This window comes from Capsicum annuum, chromosome 4 (genome assembly GCF_002878395.1).
Source record: "Capsicum annuum cultivar UCD-10X-F1 chromosome 4, UCD10Xv1.1, whole genome shotgun sequence".
In the NCBI taxonomy this organism is placed as follows: domain Eukaryota; kingdom Viridiplantae; phylum Streptophyta; class Magnoliopsida; order Solanales; family Solanaceae; genus Capsicum; species Capsicum annuum.
In genome coordinates this window covers 12,814,221-12,827,906 of record NC_061114.1, presented here as the reverse complement: position 1 = coordinate 12,827,906, position 13,686 = coordinate 12,814,221, and the positions used below count along the sequence as shown (strand labels likewise).

Here is a 13,686-nt window from a genome sequence, read left to right as displayed (position 1 = left end):
GTATCACCATATACATGAATGCTAAACTCTCTTTAATAGACTATTTGTAGATACTTAATCTTTGCTAGGACTTCTTTCTGAGATACTACTCTAAACCTTTACTTGCCTCTATGACCATCATTCTATAATTTATGGCTAGGTCGGCTGACCCTGGTCTTCTTTGAGTTTATGATATTCAACGCTCGTCCGAGCTTTTGTAGGCCGAAGCAAATGCTTAGATGAGAAGAAGTCAGAGCAAAAGTCAAAACAAGAAGGACAAAGAAGTCTCTTCCACTCCTCTAGAGGTTGAGGCTCAATCCACCCAATATTTTAGAATTAAAACATATATCAAGAGACTAAACATTGTACTGTCTTATTTATAATCCCCTGATTCAGACCGTAGGATGACCATATAATTCATACCTAGAATCTCTCCAACTTACACCTTATCAAGAATAATAAACTAGGAGCACAACACACTTCCCTTATAATTCTTAAGATTTCCTTATCATCTAATGTTTTAGCCTTCACTCTCTCATTCATCTAGAGCCATATATATCACACTTACAATTTCACCGTTTTCACAAGTTAACAAATTTATTTCTCGCGATCATCTAAGGTCAAGCTTTACGGTCTAGTACTAAACTTTGATGGCAACACTCATCCACTTATACTAATTAGTATTGTTGCCACTGAAGATAATCAAGAAACGCTAGGTCATTGAGGGCTCATGACAAAATAGTAAATTTTTAATCTAGTCTCACAGCATATCTTGTTCCAATCTATTCGCATATTTTTTTTACACACAGCTACTACTTATTCAATCACCTGCCTAAACTACATTCATAGCTCTAAAACAACAAGTGGGGGTACTCTGTTTAAAACACAAGAGGTAGTGTAAATTTGACAATTCCTGACCACTCTATCCTCGTGTTAACAGCATAGATTTAATCTTTATTAACACCATCGCATGTCGTCCTAACTTGCATCGTAGTTCAAGTATACTTCTAACACCATCGCATTCCATCCTTGCTCTACTTGCATCCATCAAATTTACACCTTGATCAACACCTAAGGACATTTCATCTCATCACTCAGTTAATGGATAAATGATTTCAGCGACATGCTTCGATCAATTTACCATCTGCACTTTTAGACCTCTAAACTTCTGAATTATTATTTCTGGATCAAGATTTCATTCTACTGCGTATGACTTACAACACCCCAAACTACACTATCTCTCAAGTAACAATACTACCCAGGAATTGACATACAAACTTTTTCGATTAAAGTTGTCATAAGTAACAAGGTTCAAAAGGGTCTGAGAGTACATATTACAGTATGGTCAAACACACGATTAATATAAACAAGGGTGCATCGTTTCGAAATGAAGAAATTAAACACACTAATGGTCTCTTCATAATATTTTGTGCAGTCTCTTAACTTTTTGGTTGGCTCTATCTATGAGAACGAATTGTTAGTCTTGTTACGCTCATGTTCATAGTTTAGCCTTTTTAGGCTCATGCTCATGGTTTAGCCTCTTTAGGCTTATAATTGTGTATAGCCACTTTAGGCTCATATTGAGAGTTAATCATAATAGGTTCATTTTCATTTTCATAATTTAGCCATTTTTGGCTCATGTTCATAGTTTAGCCTTTTTCGGCTCACATAAATAATTTGGCCATTTTTAGGCACAAAGTCATAGATTTGCCACTGTAAGGGTCATTCCCAAGAATTTTAATATTCGGTTATAAAATCATGAGTTATTATCATAACATAACATGTTTGGGTTTGGCGAGTCACTAGAGGTAAACATCATCATACTTTATATCATGGTTCATTGTCCGGCTTTTATAGCATTTAGGGGAATTATGGAGTAACTTGAAGTATTCTTGTTGAGGGTGAATCATATCATATCAAAAGTGTGGAAATTCGTATTATTATTCTATGGAGAAATAATTAAGAATTTACACCTTTTGGTTGTGGGAAAATGAAAGGAGCTTATTAGGGATTACGAAAAGTCCTTCATTTATCAAATGTCCAAATTGGGGTTAATTCAAGAAAATATTATAGGATTCATGGTTCATATAAAAATATTGAAGGTTTCAAGTTTTGATTGTAACCACAAGGTTCATGATTTTCACAAATGTAATGAGATGCATAGTATTTTAGATTCAAGAGACTTTCATCAATATATAAGGGTTAGTGAAATTCATTAAACCTTTTGGAATATTCATGACTTTGAGAGTTTATCCAAGAATTTCCAAACAACAAGCTAAAAGTATTCTATACTTTGACAAGGGCATGAAAATTTCTGTAACCGAATTAGAATGAGTGTTATTTGAAATAAAGGAGAACAAATACAAAGATGAAAGGAGTAGTCATACATGCCAAAAATTGTTCGGAGGAACTTAGTGATCGTGAAGGTGGAAACTAAGATTGATTCTTGAGCCAGTCCTCTTTGATTTATTAAGCTTGAGTTTGAGAGAAGGGAGAGAGGTGTTGTGACTGAAAAAACTGTTTTAAACTGATGAAGAAAGAGTTTTTAAAAGGTATTGGGGGGGTTTTGGGAAAAGGAGATGATGAAATCAACCCTCCTCGAATGTGAAAATATAAGAAAAGAACAGAAAATTTCGTCTGGTAGGCTTTTCTGACCCTTCTAAGCAAAACACACGTAACTTTTCATTCGGGACTCATATTTATGAGATGTTTGTGGCTTTGGAAAGAAGACTCAAAAATATTTGATTTGATAGGTAATAGGTCACGTAACTTTAAGTATTATAGGAGAAATGCTTATTTAAGTTTGATCTTTGTATGAAACTGTACGAAAACTTAATAATTAAAGAACCTTTCAATTCAAATTTATTTTGAGAATTCTTATCCCCTTAGTTCATACTCAATGTCCCTATGACTCGTAAGACATCACCTTTACACCTATATCCAATAAACTTCCTAGATTCAGGTCCAATTACATTTGAAGAGTGGTCACATTTGTTTTATCTTTAGCTCGGATTACAATATGCAAGAAGTTGAATCTAGATTTTCTGCAGCATCCCTACTTGAATCTAGATTTTCTGCAGCATCCCTACAATACATTCATGTTTGTCCTTCTTGCCTGAGATTCAACACAACAATCTCATGAAACTTTCATGATTGAAGACACAACATCTAGCTCCTTCTGTAAGTGACTACCCGTTGGTGTTACCAAGTTGATATCTACAACGTCCATTACTTCCTCTCGGAGTGAATAACTCACCTATTGCTTCATGCTAAGGTCACCCTCAAACTCATTGGCTTTCTCCTAGTAAACGTTTCCAGCAACATGATCCCATAACTAGAGACATCACATTTTTGTTGAGAACAATCCATCCAGTCCATATTCTACAGTCATATAATTAAATTGACATGCAATATAAACTTTTGTAATGGAAAAAAAAGAAGAGAAAATCAAAGTTCAAATGCAGAAAAGAGACATACCTGGGGCAATATATCCCAATGTTGCTAAAGTCTTGGTGTATGAATCACTTTCATCCTCACCAAGTAGTTTTGAAATGAAAAAATGGGTTAGGTGGGCAACCATATCCTCATCCAGCAAGACATTACCAGGCTTCAGATCACTGTGAATCACAGCAGACGAACACCCATGGAGATATTCCAATGTACATGCCACATCTATCATTATGCTTAGCCTCTTCCTGATGTCGAGGAAGTAGTTTTCTGAATACAAATACTTATTAAGACTTCTACTTGGCAAATACTCGAGCACTAAATCCTTAAAATCAAGGTTGGAACTACTAGTGATTACTTTTACAAGATTCCTGTGGTGAAGGCTGCGCAGAAGTTCACAATTCATATCAAAGCTCTTGAATGACGCATTTAGTTGTAGATTGAACACTTTCATTGGAATGGCAGTTCTACTTATGAGAATTCCTTGGTAAACAGAGCCAAAACTTCCTAAACCAATCAGATTACTCTCGCAAAGCCCATCAGTTTCTTGGAGCAATTCATAGTTTGAAATTCTTTCTCTTGTTACGGTAGACAATGACTCAGCTTGTGGAGGAGCTCGCTTATCTCTTCTATACCTTATCCATACAAAGACAAAAGTGATAGGGACAAATAAAAGTGCAATTCCCAGTAAAAGTAAAAGACCTATCACCTTTTTCCTGTTTACTATGTGCTGTGATGAAGTAGGGCATGGCAGGACTCTAAATCATTAAGAACCATACAATGCTTCATTATAGATGAAAAATTGACTTACAATTTGTTGGTATAAACATTGAAATACATCGAAAGATAGAGTGTCAAACAGTCAAACTTCGATACCTAAATTCATTCATCCAAAGACTTTTCCATTCCCTGATCCGTGCCTCCTTGCTTTAACTAAGACTTTTTGAATCTTCAGGTTTGGAAGTTCTCTAAAGACTTGGGAATGGTTCCATATATGTTATTATGAGAAAGGTCTAGGAATTCCAAACCTACCATGTTTCTCATTGAGTCCAGTATAGAGCCATGCAACTTGTTGTGTCTCAAATAAAGCTGCGCCAGATTTTCCAATCCTCCAATTCCTCTTGGAATTCCATCTGAGAATTGATTCATTGACAGATCGATCTATGTCACGGCCTTTAGGTTTCCAATTTCTGGATATAATGAACTAACCATGTTGTTTGACGATAAGCCAGGAGCCATTAGATCCTTAATATTCCATATGCTTGATGGTATATTAGAACTCAATTTATTGGAACCCAGATGTATGTTGGTTTCAATTGGTGTGAATGGAAAATAGAGGGACACAACCCTTTAAGGAAAAGACAAATTGTTTTTGAAAAGTAGTGACTGTTTGGATAGTTTTGTCTGTTCAGAAAAAGACACAATGTTTCAATTGAACAGACATGACTCTTCCAAAGGATACATCCTTTCGGATGAACAATTGCCACCTTTTGGAAGGGGCACTTTATTGCAATATAAACCAACATTTTTTCCACAAGTTTAGCATGAAAAAAATTCTGCATAAGAAAAATATTTTCTTGCATCTAAACACTCTTTGTGATCATATCCCATTAAGTGAGTTCGAAGAAAATTAGAAAGTATGAGGTACTATTACATTCTTGTTGTGAAGCCATATTATCCTAGTAGGAAAATTCCACAACCTCGGGTACTTGAGGGGTATTATATCTTATGTTGAAGGTTTTGGACAACTTCATAGGTGTTCTTAATTTATTCTTGAACTTGCTGAAGTAGTGTTTCAAAAATACAGATTTTGTGTACCTGAAAAACAACAATGTTAATGAAATAATTTTACTAGTCTGTGCCTTCCGACAAGGTGTTGACTCTCAACAATGTTCTCCATGTTCCTTCTATTAGGAAAAATAGTGTCGACAACACTTCTCATTAAAGATGGGTTTAAGTGTGTATTTGTTTTGGAGAATGTTTTAATAAGCAAGAATGAAACATATGTAGGAAAGGGCTACCTCAACGTGGGCCTTTTCAAACTTTATGTAATGGTTGTTGAATTGAAGAAAGTTGAGGCTTCTTCCTACTTGCTAGAGTCAAATGATTTGTGGCATAGTCATTTAGGATATGTCAACTACAAAACCTTCCAAAAACTGATTAACTTAAATCAAAATATCAAATGCGTGTGGAATCAAAGTGTGCTAAGCATCCATATAAGTCCATTGAAAGGAATTCAAATCCCTTAGACTTAATACACACAAACATTTGTGATATGAAGGCAACACCATCTCATGGTAGGAAAAAGTATTTTATAACTTTTATTGACTGTTACACTAGATACTCTTATGTCTATTTGCTAAACAATATGGATGAAGCAATAGATGAGTTTAGGCAATATAAAACAAAAGTTTAAAATCAGTTAGAGAAAAAAATCAAAACGATAAGAAGTGATAGGGGAGGAGAATTTGAATTTCCTTTTGCGTAAATATGTGTAGAGAATGGAATTGTCCATCAAACTACGACCCCGTGTTTACCTTAATATAATGGAATTGCGGAAAGGAAAAACTGAATCTTGAAGGAAATGATGAATGCCTTAGTTATAAGTTTAAGTTTAGGACAAAACTTGCGGGGGAAGCTATCCTTACAGCTAACCGAATACTCAATAGAGTGCCCCATAGTAAGACACAACAAATTCCATATGAAAAATTAAAAGGAAGGAAACCCAACTTTAAATACTTCAAAGTGTGGGGGTGTCTAGAAAGGTCCAAGTTCCTATGCCTAAAAGAGGAAGGATAGGACCTAAGACGGTGGACTGCGTGTCATAGAATATGCTAAACGTAGCAAAGCATGTCGGTTTTTGATTCATAAATCTTAACATCCGGATATCAATAAAAATACGATAATTGAATTTGATAATGCTGAATTCTTTGAACAGATTTATTCATATAAAACTAGACATAAACAGTCTAGTGGGGGGTCTAAATGACCTCGAGATGAACCAAGTGAGGATGTACATAATGATGAGAATCCGAGTGTGGTACACTTCAAAGAACTTTAACTTAACTTGGATCAGATTTGTAATATTTCTCTTAGAAAATGAGCCTCAAATGTTTAAGGAAGCGATGGTGTGGTCAGACACATCCATTTGGAAAGAAGCAGTCAATTGTGAGATTGATTAAATCTTAAGCAATCATATGTGGGAGTTGGTTGATCTTCCTCTAGGAAATAAACCTTTAGGTTTTAAATGGATCTTCAAAAGGAAAATGAAAGATGATGGTATTATTGACAAATACAAGGAAAGACTTGTTGTAAAAGGATTTAAACAAAAGGAAGGCCTTGATTACTTTGATACATACTCGCATGTAATGAGGATAACATCAATTCGGATGTTAATTGCCTTGGCAGAGGTATATGGTCTTGAAATCCATCAAATGGATGTAAAGACAACATTCCTAAATTGATTATTGGAGGAACAAATTTACATGAAATAGCTTTAGGATTTTGTGGTTCCAGGAAAAGAATATAAGGTGTGTACACTTGTTAAGTCACTTTATAGACTAAAGCAAGCACCTAAACAATGGCATGCGAAGTTTGACCAAACCATGTTGGCAAACGGTTTCAAGATTAATGAATGTGATAAATGTGTTTACATTAAAGACACTCGAAATCACCAATTCACTGTTTGTTTGTACGTGGATGATATGTTGATCATCAGTAGAGACATTTCAGACATAAATGATATGAAATGAATGTTTGAGAGCAAGTTTGATATGAAATACCTTGGAGCTGCGGATGTGATCTTGGAAATAAGAATCCATAGAACTCCACGAGGGTTGGCATTGTCACAGTCTCATTACATAGAAAAGGTACTTTACAAATTCAAGTATTTTGAATTTGGTTTTGCCAAGACTCCATTGGACATGAGCTACACACTTCAAAAGAATGACGGTGAAAGTGACTCACAGTTGGAGTACGCATGAGTATTGACATATTTAATGTATATAATGAATTGTAAATGACCATACATAGCATGCGTTATTATTAAGTTAAGTCGGTACATTAACCCAACAAAACTCATTGGATGACAATGAAAAGAGTTTTGAGGTATCTGAAATACTCTAAAGGCTATGTTTTACATTATAATAAATATCCTGCGATACTTGAAAGTTATAGTGACGCGAATTGGGTCATCGATAGAACGAAGTAAATCCACGAGTCGATATCGATTTACTATTGGCGGAGGAGCGATCTCTTAAAAATCATTCGAACAGAGATGTATTTCTGACTCCATGAAGGAATCTGAATTTATTGCATTAGATAAAGCCGGTGAAGAAGAAGAATGGATCCAAAATTTCTTGAAAGACATTCCTTATTGGTTCAAACTAGTGGCATAAGTTTGTATACACTACGATAGCCAAATGGCAATAGGTAGGGCAGGGAGCATGATATACAACGCCAAATCTCATCACATAAGACAGATATAAAATACCGTTAGAAAACTTCTCCCTAGTGGAATTATCACTATTGACTATGTAAAGTCAAAGGATAATGTGTCGGATCCACTTACAAAATGCCTGTCTAGAGAAGGAGTTAAGAAGACATCCAAGGGAATGGATTTATGTCGTAGGACAAGTTAGCATGGTGGTAACTGTACCTAGCAGACTGGAGATCCCAAGAGCTAGGTTCAAGTAGATAAAACAAAGTTGTGTCTGACAGATTCAGTATTGTTAATATACCCAACCTATTCTCATGATGTAGACAATGTTTAGTGAACAAGGACAAAATTATGGTTTGAAGTCTTTTAATGAGTATCTAAATTTGGCAGATTTCACCAAATAGTTTAATCTACAGGATTGAATGTTTAGAAATCACCTATGTGAGGGAGAAGTTGAAGCCGCTTTAAGGAGGATGTTAGCATTGAAATATTCTCTAAGATCTTAAGAGACCGGGACGTGTTCATGGATGAAACAAACAAAACCGTGAGAACCATAAATGGTAAAAGGCTGGTTGTGTTACATGTGTTGCATAGGTGTACATTAAATCTCGACGGTTTAAAGATATCAAATCTACCGATTAACCGAGTCCATCCAATACATGTTCACTACCAAAAGTTTAATGGGAAACCCACTTATCCAGATGCAATAAGTTTTTCCTTGATGGTCCAATACTTGTCCATAAAATTTTACAAAGAATAGCCATTCCCAATTCATGTGGCGGATTATTGGGTTCAATTGATGTGAATGGAAATTGGAGGGACATAGCCCTTAAAGGAAAAGACACATAATTTTGGAAAAAGAGTGACTGTTCAGATAGTTGTGTCTGTTCAGAAAAAAGACACAATGTTTCGAATGAAAAGACATGACTCTCCCAAAGGATACACCCTTTCGGATGAACCATTTCCACCTTTTGGAAGGGGAACTTTATGGATATATAAACCTGTATTTTTTCCACAAGTTTAGTATGAAAAATTTTTTGCATAAGAAAAATATTCTCGTCCTTCTAAATACTCTGTGTGATCATCTCCTATTGAGTGAATTCGAAGAAAATCAGAAAGTTTAAGGTACAGCTACATTCTCGTTGTGAAGCCATTTTATCCTAGGAGGAAAATTCCGCAACCTCGGGTACTTGAGGGGAATTATTTCCTTAAGGACACTTTGTGAATTCAGAGGACTTGACTTTTTTTTGCTTCATCTATATTTTCTTTAAGAAACTAAAAACACACTTCTTTGAAAGATCATTTTGATCTTATGTTGAGGGTGTTGGACAACTTCATAAGTGTTCTTAATTTATTCTAGTACTTTTGTTGAAGTAGTGTTGTGAAAATACAGATTTTGTGTGCCCGAAAAACTACAATGTATCTCTCTAAGGGAAGTAACATTTCCTAAACAATTCGGAAGAGATCCTGAAAGTTGATTTTTACCCAAGTAAATACCATCCAATCCGTGTAATTTACATAGATTATCTCCAATAAATCCTGTAAATTTTTTGTTATTTAAGTAAATCGCTGAAGGTTTTTCATGTTATGGACTGATGTGGCAATGGATCCCACCGAGTAGTTTTCAGAAAGATCAAGCTCTAATAAGCTGGTTAAGTTTCCAACTTCATTTGGAATTTGTCCTTTCATTTTGCAACTTTTAGCATAAAACCTTGTAAGAGTTGTGAAAAGATTCCTTAGAGACTTGAAGTATGCCGTTTAGATGGTTCAAAGATATATCAAGAAGTGTTAAATTTCTGCAATTGCTTAAGGAAGTTAGGAAGCTTAACGATGAGTCGCTGACTAAATTATTTGCCCCCAAATTTAGGATTTGTAGATTAGTCAAATATCCCACTGAATTGGGAATTAGGCCTGTGAGTTTGTTTAGTGAAAGCTGTAGAAAAGAAAGTTTGGAACAATTGGCGATAGAATGAGAAATAGTCCCCAAAAGGTTGGTTAATTCGCTCAGGTAAAGCTCTTCAATGTTGGGTAAGACAGAACCTATGTTTGGTGGGAAGGTTACTGATAGATTATTTTTTGTAAGAGTAAGTATTCTTAGCCTTGATATATTGAAGATCTCCTTTGGAAGTGAACCACTAAAACTATTAAGCCTAAGATCAATGTCACACCCCATACTTTCGAGCTGGAATCTAGACCGTCTTTCTACGTGTATTGACCCGAACTAGACTATTCCTTCTTGATATACATGTGATGATTAATTCTATAGTCTGGGAATACCTTTGGATATGGAGTTAAGTCACAAAAACCCCCTAATTCCAAGACAAGTTGGAAATATTTCTATTGATTAAGTTTTAGTGGAAATTAAAACTTAGGTCAAATTCCATTAACAATAACTCCTAGTATATAATGAATTAGAGAACCTACTATATATGAAATGAAAGGTCTTCGAATTATATTTCCAACGATACCAATTTCGCCTAAATCCGATACTTGAGCAAATCGTTACAGCAATTTTCGTGAGAGAGGTAGTAGCTGCATGCGATTAGCGTGCGACGCATGTTCTGTTCGCACGCACCAAATTTCCAGATTCCATTTTCGTGTTTTTAAGGGCTAAGTGTTATTTCCTACCCATTGGTCATCTAAACATGGGATTAAATTCCCCAAACACCAAAATAAGTTTATTTTCTCCCAAAATCACGAAGAACCCTCTTTAGGGTTTCAACCCAAAGATCAATATATCTTAAGATTTAAATGTAGATTTTCCTTATTTCTTCAAGATTTGGAATACCCATTGTGAGGGCTACAAGAAGGACCCATCAATTGTACGTATAGCATCCCAAAATCTAGAGTTCCTTCAAAAGCTTCTAATTTAAGGTACGTGGGGTTCTTCCTAAAAACTAAATGGGCTTGTTGAAACGCTTGATTATGATTTAAAGTTTATCAAGCATGAATTTATAAAGAGTTTTTGGAATCCATGATTTTAATTATGCATCATGAATGTTTTAATGATATTGTTGTTTTGGTCTCTCCCCCATAAATTGATTTACATCTATATGTACATGTATGAAATTGAAGACTGTTTGAGAGAACAAATTATGAAACCCCTCTCTTGTGATGAATTAAAGTTTATGATCTTGTCAGGAAAGAGCTGAAATTTATGTTTTATGTTTTGAAAGTAGTTTTCTGAACAACAGTCATCCCAATTCTTTCCTTACTCTAATGTTCACGGACATGTCTTATTATTGAGGTGATTCAAGTGCAGAAGTTTAAAGTCTAAATGGTATGGTTCTTTATGATTTAATCATAGAAGATTTTATAAATTGTGCAAGGACTGGAGAAGAGCCATTACTGCTTCAGAGTGTATAGATTCTAGTGTAAACCTTTATCTTGAAGAAATCATGCTTTTTAGCCTGCTGTATTGAGAGTATTCTATTCTTTTCAAAATTTATGTTGTAAATGTCATGCATAAGGGGAATGATATGTAACAGAATGTGGGAACTGTACTTTCACACGAGTAAAAGTGTATGTTAAAGTGTCATGAACTATTGATAGTGAGATGGTTCAGAAGTAGGTGACATGAAGTCACTAGGTTAGCAATCCGAGCGAGGGTGACTATTGCACGAATAGAAGTTTTAGCTATATAACCCTCTAATTTAAGGGTCGTTCTCTCTACTTTATGGTGGTTGGATAATATTGTGGGAAGACTTGTAGCTCAAATAGGGTGTGTATGGAGAAAGTGTTTGGCTTTGATTTTCTTTTTATTTATTCAAAATAGGGAAAGAGCCAAATCAAAGAGTGGATAGTAATTGTGGTCACAAAACTTCTTTATAGGCTGTGAATGAAAGCGGCTAGATTAGCTAGTAAGTTATAATTATAGTCTCATTGTTGTACGTGGAATTTTAAGGTAGCCTTAAGGTATGCTTGGGTACGTAAGTATGATGTGAGAAAGTTGAATATGTAGATCAGATCGGATTGGGTTATAATATAAAATTAAGTTTGACCCAATTTATCCCCTAGATTTTTTCTTCTTTAGTGGTTGTAAACTAGTACTTCATGTGAGAAGGTATGTAGTTGAATTAGAGTTGTAATAGTGACGTCATGGAGGGGCTGTAATTGTAGATAGTAGTAAAAAAATAATGAAATGAGTATTGTGAGGTAATTTCCCAATTTGATGGACTAGTACGAGATATTGCATGCTTCACTGGTGGTACGTGGTTTTTGCTATAGGCTTGAATTTAAGATGTAGAATGTGGCAGTAAGAATAGATGCTTTAGATTTATGATGTATGTTTTGTGGGAATGAATCAGTAGGCTTGATGTGATTTGTGAAAGAACCCAGGTCGATAATTGATGAAAAGTTCAAGTGGTGATTGTGAGGTATATGGGTATATGAAGACTAGTGTTAGAATGATGTATTGTGGGTAAGTCATTAAGTGGATAAGGGCGTAAGTATAAAAGAATAAGTTGCCTCCTGGTAGTATGGCATTAGGTAAGATTTTATGATATAACTTATGTGATTAGTAGTCCAATGTTAGAAAGCTGAGGAGAGAAGAGTAGATTTTTTTTTGTGATAAGGAGTGAGGATGTGTATCTATTCTCATGAGAGTGGGAGTTGTAGAGCGATGGCTATAGAGGCTAGCGTAAGCTAAGAGTAGCATATACTAAAAAGCAAGGCCGTCATAGTATAGTTCTTCAGGGAGAGTTTAGAGTTTAAGTATATGGCGATGTCTCCTTGTGGAGAGTTGTGGTTATAGATTTGATAAGAGGATATATCCGTAAGCCCAGGATTGTGACATTGATCTAAGGGGTAAATGGGGAATTAAGTTAGTTCCCAAATTTTTCTCAATGTGGTAAGTTACGGGGAGGAGTCATGATAAATCTATTTATACTCAAGCGTACTCCTCCTACTTCCGTTTCAGAGATTGTTCTGCTAATGTCCTACGCCATTTGTTCAAGTCATGCCTATGTCTATTGTTCGAGTTTTCTATGGACTTATGTTTATGATTCGACCTCGAAAACAAAAGCAGTTATGTCTCTCGCTAATCCAGTCTTTCATATATTGATGTCACATGTTATGTTATTCATGATCCAGGAAAATCTATGTCTCTCAACATGCTTGGTCCTAAGAAAATATGTTTCTATATGTCACTGATTCAACCTACATCGAGTTTAACTGAAGTGATAAAGTTTATGCAAACTCATGACAAATCTCAATTCCTTAAATAAGGGGCGATCGCTTCAAGGGGCAATCTTTGTCTTGGTTGTGAAGTAACTTCCATTGTTTTCTTGACTTTATATCTCTTAGTAGCATGCTTAAAGAGCTGAAAACTAGAATGATTCCTTTTTTCTAAGTGTTAAAGGACTTAGTCACATTTTGAGAACCTAAACTTTGATGATTTTATTTTCGACCTTCCCGGCCTTAAAATGACGATCTGTAAGTTGATTATTGATCGGTGGTGTCAATGGTACACCCCGTGTAAGTTATGGAATATTTGGATAAGAGTAAGGGCATATTTCGGAGCACAAAATAGTAGCTACACATGATTTGCGTGCGCCATATGTTCCTGTCCACCGATGGGGTAGCAAAATATGGATCATGTGACGCACGCTCCATTTCGGGGTTCCATAGCGGGCGACACACGCTCCCCTAAAGCTTTCAGCTTTTTGTTATGTTTTCCCTGGGGCGTTTGGTTCAATTTCACCCATATTAATTTGGATAGTGTTTCCCGCTGTGATCTGTCCTAAGTACTCATACTTTGTTGTGTTATACCAGAGCGTCTCTTTATTTGTAATCAAGACACTGGATATATGAAGCACTTCATG

At 35.4% G+C, this 13,686-nt stretch overlaps 1 protein-coding gene across 1 annotated transcript; it reads right to left on the bottom strand.

Moving 5' to 3' along the window:
* Nucleotides 1–135: 135 nt before the first annotated feature.
* Nucleotides 136–4,575, bottom strand: LOC107869114 (probable LRR receptor-like serine/threonine-protein kinase At3g47570). The gene is made up of 4 exons (XM_047411527.1): nt 4,459–4,575; nt 4,238–4,302; nt 3,457–4,184; nt 136–3,360 (listed from the first exon to the last, which is right to left on the bottom strand). Exons 1-4 carry the CDS (start codon nt 4,573–4,575, stop codon nt 3,323–3,325), a joined length of 948 nt encoding a protein of 315 aa, XP_047267483.1. The 3' UTR covers nt 136–3,322.
* Between the last annotated feature and the right edge of the window lie 9,111 nt (nt 4,576–13,686).